The 22744-nt window shown below is 51.9% G+C and overlaps 1 protein-coding gene across 2 annotated transcripts in view; it reads right to left on the bottom strand.

Annotated features, from left to right (window-relative positions):
• Positions 1 to 1684: 1684 nt before the first annotated feature.
• Positions 1685 to 22744, bottom strand: part of RAI2 (retinoic acid induced 2) — a 46310-nt gene continuing 25250 nt past the window's right edge. For both annotated transcript variants that reach the window (XM_075429022.1, XM_075429024.1), the window contains exon 2: positions 1685 to 3876. In XM_075429022.1, the coding sequence (XP_075285137.1) occupies positions 2098 to 3771 (1674 nt within the window). In that variant the 5' untranslated portion in view covers positions 3772 to 3876 and the 3' untranslated portion in view covers positions 1685 to 2097. The remainder of the gene's footprint in view (positions 3877 to 22744) is intronic.

Here is a 22744-nt window from a genome sequence, read left to right as displayed (position 1 = left end):
AAGTGCTTGTATGGGCTTATGATGGCGTAAAGCTGATTTCGCCTACTGTGTTGTCAAAAAATTAAAAAAAAAAAAATCCCAGAGACTTCTTTTGAATTTGCTTCTGTCAATGGCAAAATACAAATGACAGCGGCTAATGTGGTGACCTCCTCCTTTTTAACTAATCTGGTGTAGCCCTGGGGAAAACAACATTTTCAGAAGGTTTTTGACACTCTGGCACGGGCCTGGCTGGAACAGAGTGGGGCAGCGGCGACGGGGCTGGCCGTCCCAAGGGACATCGAAATCCCGAGCCTCTGCACTACAATAACCAGAAGGTGACACATTTCGTCAGCACGGTTTCTTGGAAAGAACAAAACAAAGCAGCATTTTCAATTAAGAAAAAAAATATTTAAAAAAATACAGTCAGATGATTGAACGTTAATGAGTCCATCAACACTTCACGCTCTTCTGAAGATTGCCAGTTCTGCCAGCTTTGGGAAAAATAAAAGGCTTTAAAAACGCTTAAAAAGCAAGAGTTTGACAGAATTTGATGCCACGCTTATGTGAAAGTCCCCACTTCTCATGTTAAGCCAGAGGGCAGGGATCCTTCAGCCCAGCAAAGGAGCAGCCAGGCGCCTTTCCCAGCCCCCTACTGTGGATGCATTTTAGGAATAGCGAATCTGTGGCCGTTGCCATTGAATGTTGGGAAAGTTTTCGGCAAGACACTGGCACCTAAGGATGGGACGAGATTTCCAACCCTGAAGCTGCTTCTTTGGGCAACTTCTCACTGCACGAATGACTGCGAAAACTTTCCCAAAACTGTTCAAGCAGAGTCTTGGGATTAGCTCGGCTGTGACTAGGTAAAGAAAGGCACAGTTCGTGTGCGACAGCATCCAGCTGCTGGGTTTACAATGGCTTTTTTTATTTAGACAATGGGAACATGTCATTTCAAACAATAAAAAATAGGTTTTTTCTGCTTAACAGGTATAGCCACAAAAAGGCAACGCTCACAGAAAATTGTTCTATTGCTCTCACGTTCGTTCTTCCGTCGGGGTTTTACAAGCGAGCCGTGTGAACTTAAAAGCCAACATGGAATAAAGCATCTCCAGCTCATTTCCACACACAAGTGCAAACCCATAACCTACCAGAACTTTTATTTTAATTGTACATTCACATTTCTCCACTGACGTGGGCGGCTTGTGTGCTGCCAAGTGAAGAAGTTACACAGTTCTGCTCTTTCATGTGCACTGACTTCAGCCATCAAAGAAACTTAGAAAACTAACAGTAGACAACTTTTCCATATATCTGTAGTCAGGCTGTGAAAAATTATGCAAAAAATTTCCTTTCCCCCCGGCAACCAGATTCGCCTGACTTTTATGCTTTTCTCTTTTAAATGACTGCTAATATTACTTAATATTTTCAGACGGTTTCCTATGGGTCTCTCGCAACGAAGCTGGCATTAGATGTGCACTGGGCTGTGCTGCTCATTCTTGTTCCTCCGGAAGCTCGTTTGGGTGCATCGTTAGCGGCCATTGTCTCCGGCAGTGCTGTGGGACAGTATAACTTTTCTTAGCCTGTTATTTTTTTGTTAACATTTTAGGCTCATCGCAAGTCAGATGCAGCGCTTTACAGTTTACAGACTTTTTGCCAAACCTTCTCCGTACACTGAAAGCAATTCAGAAATGAGAAGAAATGCCGCAGCCAATTAGCACATACAAACATTTATTTTGAAATTTCCATTCCGACCGTTATGAAGAATTACATCATCAAAGCACTTTATGGCAGTGAAAATAGCTCTCACCCCTCTGACTCATCCATTACTCCATTAAAGCTGCAAAATGTGCAATCTGCTTGAAAAATAGGTTGCTTTTTATTCAGTTTCCCATGAAAAGTCAAAGTTTAATAACAAAAAAACCAAAGGAAAACAAAAAAAAAACCAAACCAACCCGGCTTATAGGGACTCTACATCCGATCCTCTCCCCCTTCCCCAAAAATAACTTACAAAGATAGTTTAAAGTTTTAAATGAGTTTAAAACCAAGTGCATCTTTTTTATTATTTCTTCTTTTTCTTCTTCTTCTTCTTCTCATAATAATCTTAAAATTCTAAAAACCCATAATTTACTTTCTTGGAAAAAAGGCAGCGAGCCGTTGCTTCTTGATTGGAAGAATATGTATCTCCGGCGAGTTCATTTTCTTTAGCTTTACGCTCCTGTTTTTGACGGGTTTCCTGAGGGCCTCGGCGCTGTCGCGGGGCTCGGGTGGGCTCTTCACGTCGTAGCACTGCAGCACCGAGTCCTGGGGCAGGTCCCTTTTGAAGGAAAAGTTTTTGGTGGAGACCCCCGACAGGCCCTTGATCTTGCCACAGAAGATGGTGGGCACGGCGTCCTTGACGGAGACGATGACTTTGGCCGTCTGCGAGGTGCTGACGATCTCGATGTTGTTGCCGGCCTTGGGCTCGCAGCCCGCCCTGCCCGCCTGCTCCACCAGCCACTTCTGCGGTGGCCGCAGCAGCTCGGCCGCCCCGCTGCCCGCTCCCCTGCCCTCCGCCTTGCCCGCCGCCTCCTGGGCCTTGCAGGGGGCGAAGGCGGCAGCCGGGCCGGGGAGCTTGTCCGGCGCGGGGTGCACGCCGGCCTCGGCGGTGGCGGTGGCGGGGCTGGCGCCGGCCGGCTCCCCGTGGGGCCCCGCCGGCTTGCGGCAGGAGGCGAGGGACAGGTCCAGGGCCCCGTCTTCGGGGGGCGGCGGTGGCGGCGGGGCAGGCTGGCCGGCCCGGGGCGCAGGCGTCCCTTTCATGGAGAGGTCCAGCGCCTCGTTCTCGCCGCCCATCTTGATGACGGTGTGGCGGCTCAGCTGGGGCAGCTCCCGCGCGTGGGGGAGGTCGAAGGGCTTCGTCTCCTCCTGCTCCAGGGGCGTCTGCGTCCCCTTGCAGGAGTGTGGGGTGAAGAGCGGCGGCTTGGGCGGGTCGGGGGCTGCCTTGGCCTCGGCGCCGTGGGGCACGGGGATGGGGACGGGGATGGGGATGGGCACGGGGACAGGCAGCGGCACGATGACGGGGTAGGGCACCAGCAGCGTGGCGGGGGGCACAAGCGGGGAGAGGGGCGAGCTGAAGGCCTGGGGCGGGAGGGCGGCGTAGTCGGGGGGTGGCTGGCAGGGGGCAGAGCCCAGGGTGCCCTGCGAGGGAAACAGGTCCTGAAGGACAGTGGCGAACCCTGGCGTCTGGAAGACGGGGGGCAAGACGGGCTCCTGGGCTTGGCTGGAGGGCTTGGGGTCCAGCAGCTGGGGCTGCCCGATGGGGGCGGCGGCGCCGGGGAAGAGGCTGGTGTGCAGGGGGCCGGCGGGGCAGGCGGCCCCCGGGGGCAGCACCAGGGGCGAGTTCAGGTGCTGGAAGACGTGCTGCTCCAGGAGGACGGGCAGCGGGACGGGGCCCTGGGTGGTCATGACGTAGGGGGTGGCGGCGCCGGTGGCCGGCAGCTGCGGGGCGGCGCTGCCGGCGACCTGGAGGTGGATGGGCAGGACGACAGGGCTGTCCCCCAGGCAGATGGGCTGCAGCACGGTGGCCGCCACCTTCAGGGCCACCCCGCTCTGTGACTCGGCCGGCGGCGTCAGGATGGAGGGCGCGGGGACGGTCACCAGCGGGGACAGGGCCTTCTTCATCAGGTCGGCAGAGTTGATGTTCCAGGCCTCTGCCGTGATCAGCTGGGCCACCCCGTTCTCCAGCTTGTTGTTGGCCATGGCCGAGGGCGAGCTGGTGACGTCCATGGGCAGGTTCGGGGCGTCCTTGTACAGCTCCTCCATGTCGCAGGGCTTCTCGGGCTCTGCCGGCGCCGCCTCTACATCGCCGTCAGCGGGACCCGCGGTGGCCCCGGGCTGCCACAAGCATCAGCACCGGCATGCTTTGGCCTGCAAACCAGAAACGTATTTTAGGCACCGCATAAATCTCCTCCTTAAAATAATATTTGTGATTGCCTTTAAAGACCCCATCGCAAAGGAAAAGATGTTAAACATTGCCAAGCTTCAGGCGAACGGCCCCATAATACAGTGCAGAACGTATACAGAGATGCTGGATATACACACATCCGTGAGTGTCGCACGAAGAGTTTTGAGGAACTTGTATTTAGCCATAAACACAGATAATTTAAAAGGCCTCGAGGGCTGCCTGCAGCCAACCCCCTGGCCCCAGCATGCAGCCTCAAACAAGGGCTCAGGCCATCCCATTCCCGTCGTTAAACACAGCTTCACGCAATGAGCGCGCACGGCAGAGCCGTGCGACAGCACGCTGTTCTAACTCAACGGAAGCCCCCGAAACAAACATGTCTGAAAATATCGTGGCTAAGAAATGTTCCAGCGCGGGCAAAGGGTCCTCGCCTCCCCTAAAATACCCATCCCTTTTTCGTCCTGGCAGGATTTACTGCAGGCAAGCAGGCGTGCGCCGCGGCACTGCGCACAGCACCTCTGACTCCGCCGTGTGCGGCGTGAGAAAGGAGCAAACACGACCCGAACCCCAATGGCTGCTCTGCCACAGAGCTGGAGACGGTCACATGAACCAGGCACCTGAGCCACGAAAGACACAAAGAGTAAAAAAAACCACCCCATCAAAGCAACTTCAAATTCGTTTTGACAGCACAACGCTTCACGTTAACCAAGCACACGGCAACTCAAAAAGGGCAGAGATGATTTCCACTCATGATTGTGGTGAAATCTCCAGCCTGTTTCCTAAAAAGATTAAGAACCCCTCCCCCTGGGAAAAAAGAGCAGCAAACTAACAGTGCTGCGCATCCGTTTATTCAGAAGGAGAGATGATTTCCACCCCACGAGCCGCCGCCAGCAGCCTTTGGCTGGGGGCTGGCTGCTCCGCCGGGCACTGCCCATGCCTCTCTCCGAGTGCGCGGCGCATCCTGACGGAGTAAGGATCACCATGGAAACCTGCCCGGCTCCAACTCTGTTACCATGGGAAAGCACTGGCGCACCCCAAATGTTCATTTTTCACCTGGACGCGGCTGAGCCTGGCTCCCTGTGAGCGAAACACGCGCTGCTGCTGCCGGGCCGGTGGGAGCGAGGCGCTTCCCGGCGTCCCGCGGGCTCGCTGGCCTGGGGATGACCGGGACGGCTCCAAAACCAAAAAGGGATGGGCAAGGAGCCCCAGCCTGCGGACGCGCCTGCATCTGGGAGGACACGAAGAGCTCCTCCAGCTCTGATGCTTACGGAAAGGATTTGCTCACGCAGACGTCTGTAGGAGCGACAAACCTGCAAACTAAGAGGGCACAGGGGAAAGGGGGGAAAAAAAAACCCCAAACCTCATGAACAAAGGCTAAAAAATGGCCAAGGCAGAGAAGCGGGAAATCTCCCGAGTCTCTCCTGAGACCTGTAAATCCCTGGATTTGGCAGCACGATGACATGGCGAGCGCAAGACTACAGAAATGCCAGGAGTGAACAGCGGAGGCTGGCTGGGTAAAATGCTAACAATTATCAGGCGCGTTTGAGTTCTTAAAAAGGATTTTTAAAAGTAAACAGATGAGTCACTTCTTTTCCCCTCCTGCTGCTGGCTTAAGGAGAGTAATTCCGGATTTTTCTCATCTTATGAAATCTTCTGCAGAAAACATTCACAAATACAGGGCTGAGGGCTGGTTGGTTTGCTTCCTTTCCCAGCCTTGGCTGAGATGGATTACAGGCAGGCAAAGATGCCCAAGCACCGAAAAACAGGAGCAAAAATCACATCCCTTATTCAGAAAGTGACAAGTATCAGTACAAAAAAAACTGTGCCAGTCTTGTTTTGGGAAAAAAATGACAAAAATAAAAAAGAAGAGCAATGGTTTCTAAAAATAAAGACAATGAGGAGACTGCTCAGCAGATTCAGGCTGAAAAAAACCAGACGTCATTGTTTCTGTTAAGGAGTTGAAAAAGCCATTTTCTACTGCTCTTGCATAATCTCTCCCTCTCTCTTTTTGAAGTGACCATTTTAAACCCCCGCGGTCACTGCAGCCTGCACCGGCATCTTCGCTCCCCCAGCCGCTGCAGCGCAGCCGAGTATTTCGCACATGACTTGGGCTCTTCCCGACGTTTCTGCTTGCTTGTGAAGTGTGAGATCGCGGTGTTTTCGCGGGGAATTAACGACCCAGCGGGGACAGGCAATGACCCCCCGCTCCCCTGGCAAACCCACTGAATGTTGAGAAATAGAAAAATCACGATGAAAATTATGCTGCATAAGAGACTTGAGGGATTAGCACGCTGTACGGACCTGAGGAGAGAGAGCCAGATCGCCGCCGATGATGAAAGTATAAACCAGAATAAAATCCCCCCACTGCTGCTTTAAAAGGCGACAGGGCTGGAGGCAGAGGAAATATCTTGACGAGGGAATGAAGCGCTCATCTATCACCACTGGACACCTTGAAGAAACGCCTGTGGGGCTGGCCGGGGTTTTTTTAACGCATAGTCAAATGCTGTTTTCCACGCCGAAACCTACACGTCTCCAGGATCTATAAATGCATCACGTTGAAAGCGCTACCGGTGCTGCTCGCAGTCCCGCCGTGCCTCCGGGAGGGCCCCCCCATGCGAGGGCAAGGAGAAGGAGAGGCAGGTGAGGGTGCAGCCCTCAACCCAGAGTTACGAGCTTGGCGTGAGGTTGTTCCCTCCTCACCTTTCCTAGGTGGAAACGTGCTTTTCTGTACTTCCAGCCCACCTGCTTCTTGAGCATGTGATCGTTACAGGGCAAAAAAAACCCCTATATATACACATTTTTAACAATATTCCACAATCGTACCCGCAGTCTGCAGCTTGGCAGTAGGTGCCTGCCAGGTACAGCTGAGTCCCAGCGCAACCGCCCACTGCACCCTGTAAAGCCATTTTTGATTTGACCCAGGGGGCAATCCCAGGGCTGCTAAACACGTAGTACACTGAACACCTATTATCCGGCTCTGCAAGCAGACAGAGTGAAAAGGATCCGAGTCCCCAGGCCTCAGAAGAGGAAACGTTCGAAGATCTGGGATCAAGAGACAGTTTGAAGCTGTCCGAAGAGTTGTTTTGCAGTTCCTGGACTCCTTTTTTATACTATGTACACCAAGCACATGGTACAAAACCATAACACGGAGACGACTTAAACTAAAGTAGATTTTCAATGTTGGTATTAACAGGGATAGCTATACTATATTTCTCCTTTAATAAAAATCAACCTGAAGTAAGTGCTGGGGGTTTTTTTTTTTTTCAAGATTGCTGCTTCACTGCACATAAAGTATTCAGACTTACCCAGTTTTTAAAACAAGTTTCATGTACCTAATACACACAAACGCAGGTAATATAATTCAGTGAAATTGCCTGAAGTTTCCTCTGTCTACCACACCTCAGCGCCAGAAAATCAATTAATTTCACTTTCCCGACTTACCTATTTAATATTTAATCTGCTGTTTGTTTTAATTGAAAAGGAGCTTGCAACACTGAGAAGAGCCCTACTGTAAACAACCCGGGCTTTCCCATCGGGGTGCTGATAAGAGTTCAGTCCATGGCACTGTGCGATGACGTGTGTAACGGCAGCGGAAATGGTCCGTTAGCTGCACAGAAACGCCGCCGTGAAGGGCGGGGGGTGATAACTCTAGCTTGCTTTTTTTATCTCCTGCTGCTGGCCGCGCAGCAGACTTTTCCCAGGGCTGCTGCATGCCTTGCTGTGAGACCGCGCTCCGCTCGCTCGTCCGTACTGCGGCTTGCACCTCGCTAGCGACGCAGAATTCAGATCACACCGTGCACACTGCGGAAGCGGCCTCAGGTGCTCCCTTTGTGGGATGCATGGCTCAGTAGCTCTCAGAAAAATCGTGTTTCCTTTCGTTGAAAACACAGTAGTGAAACCAAAACAAAATTAGAAATCTTGACTTAATGGAACAGCTTGGGGCCAGAATCATGGATGGTTTGGACTTCAGCATTTGGCCAAAACTCGCTGCTTGCTGTCCCTGGTCCTCCTGCCAGAAGGAACACGTTTGATTTTCGCTCTGCAGAGGCCCGTTAGCGAGGGCCGTGGTGGGAGCACCCCGACGGGAAGGCCCCGCCGTGCTCCGGGAGGGAGGCAGACCCGCCGGCCCCCCCGGCGGCACGCACCCCAGCTCCTGCAACCCCGCGCTGAACAGGTCCTGCACGCCCCACCGCCCGCGACGCGCCACGGGACGCGGCACCCCGCCTGCGCCCCACCGAGACGTGGGTTCAGAAGGGGCTCAGGGCTGGGGCTGCCCGTCCTCAGCAGCCTCAGTGGTCGGAGCCCGGCTCACCCGTCCGCGTCCTGCAGCAGTAAATACACACATGGGCAACAAGGACGCGTATTGACACAGACCCGTCAACGATAAATCATCTTCCATCCCACGATTTTTGATTTATATAGTTCAAGCCATACACAGGTAAAAGCTTTACTGTATTGTTCTTGGTGCCTTGCTGCTAGTATAGAAAAAAATGTATTTGCATAAAGTCAGCTATAAATATAAATACACGGAGCTATATATTAATACATGGAGCTATTGCTACACCAATAAGGTCCAGGTTGGCTCTCCCACACATGCAAACCCCAGATGGCTTCCACAGCGTTTGCTTCTCCCATTTCTCACCGATTAACCGCATCCAGGCACCCGGGACTGCCAGCCCCGGCCACCCCACACATCCTTGTGTAGTAGGCAGCCCGCAGGCACCAGCGCGCAGAGGAGCAGCCAGCTCACGGCTGACGGCGAGCTAACCTTTTTGCCTGTCTTTCACCATTTGGGGTGCTGTGTTTGATATCTCCCCACGCCCCTCCTTGGCCCCAGAAGGGCCAGTGGGCCCCGTCGCCGCTCTGCTTGCGGGGGGGCTGACGGTGACCCCCCCCAAGGTATGCGGCAGGCGGAGCACAGGATTCCCGCAAGGTGTTTGTTAAGGCAACCAGGAGGGTACAGCGTCACTCTCCTGCCGGCTGACAGTCGGACCCCAAATGCAGTCCCATCGCCCCTGGAAAGGGGGCTTGATGCCCCCTTGGTCATCACCAAAGGGGAAGCGCTGGGGATGCCCTTCTCTGTCCCCTCCGAGGGGCACCCAGGAGGCACCCTGGTTTAGCCCTGCCCGCTCCCCCCTCACCCCCCTGGCTCAAACGCCCGGCAGATTGGGGAAGCACCGTTCAAAAGTGGCCGAGGGTAAGGCGAGAAAGCCATTGGAAAGGCGGGTGGGATTCACTCCGGTACCGGCCAGAGAGAGGAGGGAGGGCTGCACGGGGGTCTCCCCACGGGCAGGAACGCTGCACCCGCAGCCCCCGCTCCCCACCCCCCTGCACAATGTCCACCGCTCCCCATGCACCGGCGTGCGGCCCCGCGTTCCTTCTCGCTGCGCGGGAGCTGCGTCGGGGAGGACGAGCTGGGCGCTGCCGAGGAGCAGCTAAAAGCAGAGCGTCTCATCAAACAGCTTCAGAAGATGCCCGAGGAATAACCAGGCTCCAAGGCAGCTCACACAACAGGTGCTCTTTCATTTTCCACCGCTACCTTACGGATCCTTCCGGGAGACGAGCCTGTTTGTGTCAAGGCTCCCGTCCAGGCTGTTCAGCCCCGGGGCAACGCGAGGGAAAGGAGACCATCACGGCAGCGCAGAAGGGCACGTTATAGATGGGGCACCGACAACAGGCACACACTGCTTCAGCACACAGTATGGTTGGTCGCAAGGGCAGCGGCTCTGCCGGCTGCTCGTACTGTGGCCTTTTAAACAGCTCAGCTGAGAAATACCACGGCGGTCTGCCTGTCGCGCAGGCTAGAGCCGCGTTAGCGTCACCTATTTGCTAACTACACTGCTGTTGTCAACAGCCTGTATTTAGCAATCCGTTCTGGGGAGGAGACAACGCACTTTCTTCTCATTAAAAAACAAATCAGACCAACTGCAAAAAAAATCCTGTCGCAGACCTGAGACCAGTGTCGTTACTCCCAAGGGCAATGTACACAAGACAGACGATAAATGCTGTGGAAGGAACAGAGCACTTGCCTGATAAATTTCAACCTGCAGTGAATTCTGACATCCAATTTAGAGCCTCGCAAACCCCTCTACATTTGTGGCGGAAACTGTGACATGCCCCAAGCGTCAGGGAGACAGCGCACGCCGCCGCACTGCCGGACGCCTCTTCCCTTCCTCCGCTCCCCTCCATTAACTGGATGGAACGCTCAGCCGAAGGTCTCCTACTTTCAAGAGGGCCGCCGCCCGCACAGTGTGTAGCGTGACATAGAAGCAGGCACTATAAAAACAGGGCTACTCTGAAATTATTCGAGATTGCTCTTGCTATTCCCAAATGCTCATGTTTCTCCTACCCACAGCACATCCCGGTTCCTGGGGTCTCTGACTGTCATACTTGGAGGAACCTTGCAGCACGTTTCCGAAAGCAAAACCTTTGGAATGGTCGTTTATTTTCATTCTCTCAGCATAGCACAGAAACGCTCGAGCAGTGGCAGCTTGCTCGGCCTGCAGTAAGCTGAACACGCACTCTGAGGCGGAGACAGTGCATGGAAGTCTGATGCATTAAACCCGACGTGTGAAGGACAAACGTAAATTTGCTAGCCATAATTACTGCTGAGTCATGTGCCGCCCAGTTGGGTGACGTCCCTTCCGACTTGTTGCAGCTTTCATGCTCTGAATTTCTGTTCCAACAGGGAAAATGAGTTACCACTTCTGTGACTGCACAAGTACCTGTTGAAATCAGCTTTCCCTTGATGTTGCTGGTAGTGTGCAGATGTCTGCTCCCGGAGCTGGACACAGTCCCTCGGGATGGGGACAGTGGCGGCCGCAGCAGTGTGGTGGGACAGGTGTGTCGGGGACCCAGCAATCACACCCCTGCCCTGACCACTGCCCTACTGAGGCCCCATCTGGAGCACTCTGTCCAGTTCTGGGCTCCCCAGTTCAAGAAAGATGAGGAGCTACTAGAGAGAGTCCAGCGGAGGGCTACGAGGATGATGAGGGGACTGGAGCATCTCTCCTACGAGGAAAGGCTGAGGGAGCTGGTCTTGTTCAGCCTGAAGAAGAGAAGGCTGAGAGGGGACTTTATAAATGCTTATAAATGTCTCAAGGGTGGGTGTCAGGAGGACGGGGCCAGACTCTTTTCAGTGGTGCCCAGCGACAGGACAAGGGGCAATAGGCACAAACTGAAGCATAGGGAGTTACAGCTGAACATGGGGAGGAACTTCATCACTCTGAGGGTGACGGAGCACTGGAACAGGCTGCCCAGGGAGGTTGTGGAGTCTCCTTCTCTGGAGATATTCAAGACCCACCTGGACAAGGTCCTGTGCAGCCTGCTGTAGGTGACCCTTCTTCAGCCGGGGGGTTGGACTAGATGACCCACAGAGGTCCCTTCCAATCCTGAATATTTTGTGATTCTGTGACCACCTGTGGTGAGGAGATGCTACCTGCCTGGCCCTGGGGAACATATTCTTACCAGGAGCTGCCCAAAAGCCAAACTATAGGTGGTCTGCTCGCTCCTGGGCAAGTCCTCCTGCACTGCCCTCCTGGCCTCTTAGCCCCACCATGCACCTCTGCTTGCTCAGAATCACTGAATCACGGACGGGCTGAGGCTGGAAGGGACCTCTGGAGGTAATCTTGTCAAAGCCCCCTGCTCAAGCAGGGCCACCTACAGCCCATTGCCTTGGATCATGCCCAGGAAGCTTCCGAGTATCTCCAAGAAGGGAGACTCCTAACCACCTTGGGCAACCTGTGCCAGGACTTAGTCACCCTTACAATGAAAAAGAGGGAACCGCCTATATTTCAGTTCATGCCCATTGCCTCTGGTCCTGTAACTGGGCATCTCTGAAAAGAGCCTTGCTCTGTCCTCTTTGCACCCTCCCTTCAGGTATTTGTATTCATTCTTGAGATTTGCCCTTCAGCTTTTTCTTCTCCAGCCCAAATTCTCTCAGCCTTTCCTCACAGAAGAAGTTTTCCAGCCCTTGGATCATTTTTGTGGCCTACTCTGGACCCACTCCAACAGGTCCATGTCTTTGCTGTGCTGAGGGCTCCAGAGCTAGACACAGGACTCCAGGTGGGGTCTCACCAGAGCAGAGCAGAGGGGCAGAATCACCTCCCTCGACCTGCTGGCCACGCTGCTGGAGATGAAGCCCAGCATATGGTTGGCCTTCTGGGATGCGAGCACACATTGCCGGGTCACATTGAGCTTCTTGTCAACCTGCATCCCCAAGTCCTTCTCCTCAGGGCTGCTCTCAAGCCATTCTCCACCCAGCCTGTATTTGTGCTTGGGCTTGCCCTGACCCAGATGCAGGACCTTGCATTTGGCGTTGCTGAACTTCATGAGGTTTGCACAGGCCCACCTCTCAAGCCTGTCCAGGTCCCTCTGGATGGCATCCCTTCCCTCCAGCGTGTCGATTGCACCACACAGCCTGCTGTCGTCAGCAACCTTGCTGAGGGTGCACTCAGTCCCACTGTCCATGTCGCCCACAAAGATGTTAAACAGTGCTGGTCCCAACATTGACCCCTGAGGAACACCACTCGTCACTGGTCTCCACTTGGACTTTGAACCATTGACTGCAACTCTTCAAGTGCGCCCATCCAGCCAATTCCTTATCTACCGAGTGGTCCATCCATCAAAACCATGTCTCTCTCCAATTTAGAGACAAGGTTGTCATGCGGGACAAGGTCAAATGCTTTGCTCAAGTCCAGGTAGACGACATCAGTTGCTCTTCCGTTATCCACCAACACAGTAACTCTGTCATAGAAGGCCACCAAATTTGTCAGGCATGATTTGTCCTTAGTGAAGCCATGTTGGCTGTCACCCATCACGTCCTTATTTTCCATGTGCCTTTGCATAGTTTCCAGGAGGCTGCTCCATGATCTTGCTGGGCACAGAGGTGAGACTGATTGGCCTGCAGTTCCCCGGGCCTTCCTTTTCACTCTTTTTAAAAGTGGGGTTTATGTTTCTCATTTTCCAGTCACTGGGAACTTCACCGAACTGACCTTCGTGTTCAACCTGGTGTCCTCCAGGACACCCAGATCCTTTTCTGCCAAGCTGCTTTCCAGCTGGCTGCCCCCCAGCACACACTGGTGATGAGTTGTTCCTCCCCAGGTGCAGGACTTTGCACTTCTCCCTGCTGAACTTCATGAGTTTCCTTTTGGCCCATTTCTCCTGCCTGTTGACATCCTTCTGGACGGCAGCACGACCCCCTGATGTATCAGCCACTCCTGCTGCGCTGGTGTCATCTGCAAACTTGCTGAGGATATACTCTCCCCATCATCCAGATCATTAATGAAGATGCTGAACAGGACTGGACCCAGTATTGACCTCTGGGGTACACCACTCCAACTCAACCTTGTGCCACTGATCACCACCTTCTGGGAACAGCCATTCAGCCAGTTTCCAGTCCACCTCAATGTCTGCTCATCCAGCCCATACATAAGGAGATTGCCTATGAGGATCTGATACCAGACAGCATCAAAGGCGTTCCTCAAGTGCACACAGACAATATCCACTGCTCTTCCCTCATCTACCAGGCTTGCTCGTCATAGCACACCAGCTTCCCACAGGGAAGGCAAACCAGCAGCAGGTGAGAGTCTACGAAAGTCTAAATTAGTAAGATATCAGAGAAAAACTGGACTTACTCTAGGGATATCTCTTGCATCGGAGCTCCTGAGATTTACCATACCTTGACCTCCACGGTTTTCACACATGCGGTACACCCACGTGTTTAAGTTTGGAGTGAGATCATAAGAAGAATGCAGACTCCCATAGCATTAAAAGACTTCTTAGGCTCAAAAAGTAAAGTGCATGACTTTCCTATGGGAAAAAAATATTTTAAACTATTTTTCCTGTCATTAAATATCCCATTTAACTGATTATTCAGTATCATTTTCAATCAAAACATTATATTCGCCAGCAAACCAAAGAAAAATGAGCTGTTTTGAGAACACAGAGCTAAACAAAACAAACAAGAGACCCATTACTTTACAGTAAATTTTAAAACCCATGCATTTTGTTTTCCCAGCAATCAATACACCAATGATAACAAGAGGAAAAGGACACCAATTAAATGTAATTGCCAGCCCTGCTTCCCCCAAAACCTGAAACAAAAACCACTCAGTGTCAGCCTGATAAAGTATTTGCTCCTTTCCCAGTCAAGTGCTTTATTAAACAGTCCTTAAAGCATCTCGGTTCTTACAAAGGATTTCCAAGTTTGATGTCAGTGAAACAACTTCAAAGCCTCATTAGTTGGCTGGCGGAGGTTTGTTCTCCGCTCAGAAACACTAGGCTTGCTATTTAGTCCTGACCCTCTCCATTGATCCCAGGCTCAGATATTTTTGCTACATTCATTTGATCTTTTCTGATATCCAGATGGAAATTGGGACCGGTGTGGCAAAGGCTGATGTCCACTGACCATCTCTTCTTGCTTACGTGAATCTCTCTTTCTCCTGGCTATGAAGGACGGGGTCCCCTCACGGACCAGTTACCAAGTCGCAGCCGACAGGTTAGGGAAGCAAAGTTAAAATCAGTTTTGAAACTCCTACGATACTTCTGCAGGCGAAACATCTAACTTTGTCCCATTACACCAGCATGGTTTTGACCGCTTTGGTTGTCTCCTGACTGGCCACACAAGTGAAGCACACTAGAGTAACCCTCAAGGGGCAAACCAGATTCACCAGCTCAAAACCCATAAACAAAGTGAGGTGCCACCACCACCACACGTGACCTGAGAGCCCCAGCCCCTCAGATATGCTGCAAAACCTTTCTCATCCCTTCCTTACGACACGTCAGCTCCAGCTAAAAATCCCTTTTTCTGGGTGCAGACAAGGCCAGAATAGGGCTAACCTAGCATGGTACAGGGGACTGCCCTTCAACTTATCTTGCTTCTAGACCTTCTTGAGACAGAGAGGAAGAAGAAGCAGAAATCATTCTGAATGTCTTTTAAAGCCATGGGGGTTAAAGTAGCAAATCCCAACACTTCCATAACTCATCTTAAACCAACTGAAAGCCAAATTTTCACATAACCTTTCATTGTCCTGATATAGTCTGGCTTAAATAAATAATTAATGAGAAGAAAAGCAAAATCAAGTAAAAAACTGAATCTTGCAGCTTGTAGATGCTGAGGTACAAATGCTCCTAAGCCCACAGGTAAGGACACACAGTTGATCAACCCCACGCACGCTTGCCACAGTGGGCTGACAGGGAAAACCCCTTCTCCCGCATGCAGCTTTGATGGCTCTCGGTGGCACAGATGTTGTCCCAGATGACAAGATTTAGGGATGGGCCAAAGAGCTGGGCAGCAAAAACAGACTCACCAGCTTGTCTTCCTTGCGGGACAGGGTCTCACTTGGGAGCACGGCAGATATGAAGTTGCAGGAGTATTGGGGTGCTCCCTGGGGAGCAAAAGGGTAGAGGAGTCTTCCGTTTCCTGGCTATTTATAGTTATTTAATACTTCATCCTTCCCCACTGGCATGAATAACCAAATGCTCCTTCAGCCTGCCACTTCAAGATCAAGTTTTATGTTCGTAGCTTCAGATTTATTAGACTGATTCTCCTTCTCTCCCACCCCATCACTTTGATAAACCAAGCCCAACATTTCATCAGCTACTTGACGGCACTAATCCTCAGCAGAAAGTACGTCCATGTCAGATTTCAAGCTTGCCTTACTCTCGCACCACACTATCTAAAAATGTGTGGATGGAAAAACCTTTCAAGCAAAAATAGCCCCTTATTTTCATCCTTGCAAAATTTGTAAGCAGCCGCAGGGATTTTGTTTAAAAGAGCCAGCAAAATGTAAGACTCCTGTGATGTGAGGAAAAACGCAGCATTTTTTTCTTTGCGTTTAGCATCCTTTCACACCTCACTTTCATCACAGCATCCATACCAACTGTTTCCTGGTGTGACTCTGAGGGGCAGAGAAATGACCTCTTCTCTCCAGCATGCCATGATGCAAGAGATGTCAGCCTTCTGACTGAATTCAAGGTAACACCAGCGTGAGCTGCAGCACGACGGCACTGATGGATGTAGCGAGAAGACCTCGCAACTTTTCAACATGCTTTCACCCACAAAGACCAACGTTGCCCTCCTAGAAGCCCCTGTGCTGAACTGTGAAATAACCTGTACCACCTACAAATGCCCCACATGCACACACATACATGCAAGCACGTCTTCTCTAGTGCCTTTTGCCTCATCCATTTGACCGTGAGGTCTTCTGGGCAGTGACCATTTTGGCACATGATCAGCACAAAGCACAGACCTCAGCTTGGATTCCAGTTACCGCTGCAACCCAGATTATCCATCGCTCGTGAGGATGAGTGGGTGCACACCCACACACATGCAGACAGTCACTGAGGTGGCACGGGGCTGCCTTCCCTCTCAGTCTAGCAGCTGGCCACTACTTGCAGTTGTGTTGCTCCAGCGTGCCTTCTCTTCCCATTTCATCAAGGTCTACCATGTTTCTCTGCTGCCGGAGCACTTACAGTCTGCCTAAGTGTGGGTAATCATGTCCAAATTTAACTAATGCGATGCTGTATGAACAAAGACCTTCCAGTCAGTTCCAAGGAGTCTTCTCCAGATGGGTATCCTGGCTCTGACCAACACACTGCTCATACTGCACAGAGGTGAGACTATTCCAAACTGTGCCCAGATTACACAAAAAAGTAATAACACTCTTTGTCATCAGGGATCCAGACTCCAACCACTCAGAAAAAAAGGGCCATATTTCAGGAAATGCAGGCAGGGCAACCAGGGTTGTAAAAATAGCACTGTTATTGCAGGTAAAAGTAAGTATTATTTTCCTGATACTGTGAACTAGTCAACATGAACAAATTTCACAGACGTGTACTGCAAGAGGAGACAAGGTCGGTCCTGCCCATATTACTCCATCAAAGCTCTGCAGAGCACACACACCACGATGGATGCAGTATACCAAATTTTCTTATTATCACCTCCCCTACCTTAATGATGGCCGCGTGGTTCCAGAAGAGGAGTGCACTGCTGTAGGATATAGAGCCCCTGACATATTTACTGCAGCATTTTTCACCAGCAATTTCCACTGTGATGTGTGCTATTACATGTTCAGAAAAACTTAGGGAAACTGCAGGATGCAGAACGACAATTACATCTTTCCCAGATGAGCCTACTACGTTAGTGGATCGGCATCATCCATCACCATAGATCGTAAGTCCTCTGGGGAATGTCACCAGGCCACTCCAATAAATCTGGCTGGGAGATTTTGTATTTGGCTGTGCAGCTCAGCCCTAGGACGCAGTTTAGCAACACGCTCCGCAGTGTAACCACGGCTCAGCTCTCCTGGTGAGGTGACGTTTCTCTGCGGCCACGAAGCTCTGGGTGCAGGAGTTCCTGCGCGCCAGCACGGAAGAGCACACAGGGCTGCAGCCTGGTGTTAACTCCTCACACGGTCGGTTCTTCACAGCACCGAATTTCGGTACACAGATCATAGACTGTGAAGGAAGAAAGCTGACTGCACAGCTTTGTTCCTTTACTAACAACAACAAAGAAAAGGAAATAAAAAATACAGAAGAACAAAATTAACAGACAAAAAATACCTGCCAGAAGACTGGTGAAGCTCTGAAGTAAATTTTTCTGCCGTCAATCTTCTTGATTCTTCAGGCCACCTCAGTCTGCAGGCAGAGCAGACTGTCTGCCATGAAAATGTAAGGTGATGCTCTATTAGGGAAGAACATACTTCTCACAGGCTCTTCCTTCAGGAAAGCCAAACAAATAACCCACAAATAAAAACCTCCGTGGCTGTACCATGTCCTAGTTTATCCTTGTAATAACAGGAGAACAGGACCTGGGGCTGTCTCCCCTCATCTCCCGCGCTAATGCAAATACAGGAGCAGTGTAAGAGCCGGCCAAGGGGAAGGTCAGCCCCATCGAAGCCCTTTTGGGAGGCAGCTCCCAGTGAGGGAGTCCGAGGGCACTTTTGTCTCTCCCGCTTTGTGTATATTCTGTTTCAGGCAACGATATATTTTCCTGACATGCAGTTCGTGTAGCTGGAGCTAAGCATTTCCTTGTACAGTACTGGGGGTGGGGATCTCCCACGGCACCGCGCTCCCAGGCTTAACTGTTTCAAGCCCTTTCTTCCCTTTCTCACTGGCTTCCACCACCCACCCCACCCCACTCCACGCCTGCCCCAGTGCCACGGGCGATGCACGTGGTCCTTCTCCCTCACTCCCAGGTACCCAGCGTGAAGGCATCGACACCAATGCCTGTTCCCACCAGCATGAGGCCACCACCAGGTGTGACCCCCAAAATGGGGACAGCCTCGGGGTGCCACCCACGCCTGTCCAACCCTCCTCATCCCCATGCATCATCCCTCAAGCTCCTCACCCCCAGGGTGGCTGACCCCCTCCCACTGCCTCAGTACAGGTCCACTGGGTTCAGCCAGAGGAGCAGGGATGGACGCCGACGGCTTGGACTACTGCAGCTCCCGCGGCAGCGACTACCTGGTGGTAACCAGAAGGGAGAACAACAGAGCTTGGGAGATGAGCAAATCAAGGAGGAAGTAGTTTTAACTGCATAATAATTTCAGGGAATAAAAACTGCCTATAGCCTGTATAAGTCGTGAGAAACGGCAGACGCTCTTCTTGCCTCAGGCAAATCCATATGTTGGTAGACAAGTTCAGCTACAAAAATGATGCCCTTTCTTGCAGACAGAAACAGCAAGAGCACCCAAGCAGTACAAAATATTCAGTATTTTCTTGGCAGGGTGTTAGAGAAAACAACCATGCTCATTTAAGAGCTTGCTGTCAGCAAAGAGGGAGAGCGGATGCCCCCAGCCCTTGCCTCCTGCACAAGCTCTCCGCCATCCCTCCGGAGAGGCCCGCACCATCAGGTCTCGCCGCTTGCCCCCTGCCCCGGGGGCTAAGCTGCTGCTGGCCAGAGCGGATGCTGCACTTTTCAGCTCCTCCTGTGTGCAAATTGTGTGCCTCCCCCACAGCACCCCGAAAAACCCCACGGCACCAGCTGCGCTGTCCCGGCCAGGCACCCCACGTGCAGGGATGGGCGGTCGGCGAGGTGCCAGAGCAGAGTGTGCCAGGCTGCCGGGCTCTGGGGGCCACGGCCAGCTGAGGGGAATCACGGGAGTCTGCAACAGCAGCAACAAGCCGCACCGCAACAGGGGTTGGAAAAGAAGCCTACAGAGCTAAGCTGGTAACCAAGAAAACCTCTGGTTTCACCACATGTTGGTGGATGCACTCGCGTGCCAAACCGCTGGCCGAGGTGGGTAAACCTCTGAACAGCACAGACCAAACCAGAGGAGACAGCTGAACCCTGGCGAACGCAACCCTCTGCAACCCCAATTGAGTCTTCGTGATCCATTGTTTGAGAAACCAGGGGGACAGCTGCTGGCCACTGAGAAGGGTGGCCACCACAACGGTCGTGAGTGACCACAGACCTGGAGCCGAGCTCTCTGCCTAGATGTGCTCCACACTGAGAGGGCACCGGAGCCACCCAGAACCCAGCCATCCACAATTTTTGCAACGGGAAGGATGGGCCACACTGCAACGACCGATCTGCATTTCCTTGGCTGCCTCATACAACTACCAGGGCCATCTCCATGGGGTGCATTTCCCAGGAAACACTTCACACAGGTTAACTCCAGCCATCTCAAGGGACGGCAGCTGGCTGCTGGGTGCAGCATTTGCCTCTGTTGGCCGGACCCCGCTGGCAAAGTCAGTGCCGGTGCCCACGGCTCCGCGGGGTACATGGCTGTGGAGAGCGGTTCCCGGCATGCACCCATTCTGCCACCCCTAGGTGTCCTCCACGTCCAGTGGGTATGGTCCCACAACGTGCTGCAAAAGCACGAAAAATCAATAGACTCCATTGGCTTTTTGTCTGACCTTAGCAGTTTTACAGCTTAACGCCAACCAGAGCAAGTAGGAGAGCATGCTGCTACCAGAAATTAATTAAAGGGGGGCTGGATTGCCACAGATCCTAAAAGTCACCCAGTACAACCAACGCCTGGTAAACCCTGCCTTGTCCTTCCAGCGACGGAGGACGATTTGGCCCCTGCTCTGGGGCAAAGCTTTCAGCAGGACCCAGTCGGCAGCGCAGGCTGGCAGAGGGGGCAAAGCTACCGATGTGGCGGCAGCAGCGGGCACGGTGCTGCAGGGTGCCAGAGGCCGGCCGTATCTGTGTCCAGCTGCCCAAACAGGCACGGAGGGATCAGGCCCCTTCGTGCCTTCGGCGCTAATTAAAGGCTGTTTACTATCAGATTGTTCCCAATAGCATATTTCTTCCTTGTGTAAACACAGCCGACATCTAGAAAAATCTGCAAAACCGAAAGGCGGGGGAAGGCCCGTGTTTGAGGCTCTCGCCGTCACTCCACGCCGCACTGTGACTCCGGCCATTTCCTCCATGCTGGCTGTGACCTGGGCAATAGCTACCAGAAGAGACCTTTTGGCCAAAGCACTGGCTCTCAGAGCAGCAGTAGTTAGGTGTAATCAGAGCCTAACGAGGCAGCTGGAGCGAGCGCGCTCCAAGGGCAGAGTAAATTCATTAACGGAGCATCCCGGGCGTTGCTTGTACACACAAAGACACACAAGATGTGCACCTGGAACAACGGGCAGCACCTCCTTAGCCACAATTTTTGGGGCCCTAGAGAGGATTTACCCAAATACAGTTAAACAAGGCCCCATGGCAACGTCCGCGTCCTTGAGACAGTCAGAAGGTCGGGTGTCTCCTCCAGGCCTTGGCTTTAGGCAGGCCGTGGGCACAGAGCGGGTTTGGCTGGGACTGGAGCCCAGCTTTCACATTAAAAAGCCACCGAAGCTGCAAACTCAGGCACCAAGGAGAACAGAAATGCAACCTTCTACTGGTTGCCTACACGCTCCTGACTCTGCACGGCTGCTGTACGACGCATTCTTAAATAGACAGTTACCCCCTCTTTTTCAAAAGGCCTTTGCTATGCTCCAAAAGGACATCTGCAAAAGCAAAAAGCAATTTTTTTCATCGCCCTCTCTGTAACTTTCAAGCATCTGACTCCAAAATAATTAAGACTTTTTTCATGCAGATCTGTATGTGTAATCTAAAAAATGAAACTGGTCTATGAATCTGCTTTTAATAATATGATATATGTGCTACCATTGTAAATGTGTAGAATTATTTTAGTCTTTCATTTGCTGCATCTTACAAAGGCAACATACTGTAGTTTCAGTAGTTGCATTTTTAAACGTGTTTATCTGGGTCACTGCTACTTACAGTGTAAGAAGATTTAATGAAGCCAGTTTAGCATCAGTCTAGTGCAAGGAAAAAATTATTTAATTAGAACCAAAAGAATTATATTGCTTGGTGGGCAAAAACCTCAACATTATCAAAATAAAGTCTTTGGACTGATTCAAGAAGAAACCAGACCACTAGGTAATTTCATTCAAAAGGCACTTGGGGTTTTGGGTTGGTTTTTTTTTTTTTGCTCATCACAAATTATTTCAAGTAATTGGCAATTTCAGGCATACAAAACAGAACTGAGAGCATTTCAATATCAGGATGACATTTTCTTAAATGATATAATGCGAAATCACTGCCCTGGTTTCGGCTGGGATAGAGTTAATTTTTCTCCCAGTAACTGTTGTGTTTTGGATTTAGTATGAGAAGAATGTTGATAACACTGATGGTTTTAGTTGTTGCTAAGAAATCAAGGACTTTTTCAGTTTCCCATGTTCAGCTAATGAGCAGGTGGGCAGGAGCTGGGAGGGAGCAGAGCCAGGCAGCCAGCCCAAGCTGGCCAGTGGAAATTTTCCATACCATAGATGCCATGCTCAGCTCCGTGACCGCTGCTCAAGAACAGGCTGCACAATTGGTCATTGGGTGGTGAAAAAAATTGTATTGTGTATCTCTTGTTTTCCATATTCTTTATTGTTAATTATTACTATTATTACTATTATTCCTTTCTTTGTTGTCTCATTCAACTGTCTTTATCCCAACCCATGAGTTTTACTTTTTGTCCAGTCTCACTGGTGGGTGGTGGGGAGGAGCAAGCGAGCGGATGCGTGGTCCTAGCTGCCGGCAAGCGGCTGTCTGGTGCTTGGCTGCCAGGTTAAACCATGACAATCTCAAATGACAGAAGAATGCATTTCCCAGTGATGGTGGCCCATTGGATGTACATGGAGCAGTGCCGGTGTGTGTGCCAGCTTGCCCAAGGAGGCCACACTTTGTTGCCATGTAGTGGCCACCACGGAAGACGGGGGAGAAGGCAACCTGTTCTGATGGCGCTGCTCCCAGATCCTTCCACTAAGATACAAACAATCTGCAGACAGAAGCAAGCAGGGTGGACATTCAGAAGCCAAGAGAGGCACCTAACGTAGTCGCCGTGCATTTCCAATCGTCCTAGCTTGCCTTTCCACTGTCTTGGAAAACACCAGAAGAAAGGAAGACAGATGCTGTTCAGGAAAGGCGAAGCTGCCACTCAGGCGGGAAATGACGTGGGAGTCTGTGCGGCCACCAGGAGATGAAAGTCTGAGCGCAGCTGTGTGACGCGAGAACGACATCCCTCGGCATTACGCTGCCCGTTGGGTGACAGGGAAGTGACTCAGAAGACAAGCGCACTTCAAAGGTTCATGGAACACTGGTTTGTTTTAGCTGAAGCCCTTCCGCGGAGGAGCAGAGAGGACCGCAGGCAGAAAGCATCCGCCCCGCATCCTGCGGCCGCTGCCGGAGCGGTTCATCCCCCAGGAACAAAAGCCTTCCTCCTCTTTCCCCTTTCCTCCAGTCGGCAACGGAGGAGGGCAGGCGGGGAAATCGCTGTCACTGCCACTGACGAACCGCAGCGAGCGGAGGCAGGCCTGACGCCGCAGAGACAAGGGATGAGATGCTCG

Source organism: Opisthocomus hoazin, chromosome 1, assembly GCF_030867145.1.
Source record: "Opisthocomus hoazin isolate bOpiHoa1 chromosome 1, bOpiHoa1.hap1, whole genome shotgun sequence".
In the NCBI taxonomy this organism is placed as follows: Eukaryota; Metazoa; Chordata; class Aves; order Opisthocomiformes; family Opisthocomidae; genus Opisthocomus; species Opisthocomus hoazin.
The sequence above is the reverse complement of the archived record's forward strand: the minus strand, read 5'-3'. Positions and strand labels throughout refer to the sequence as shown.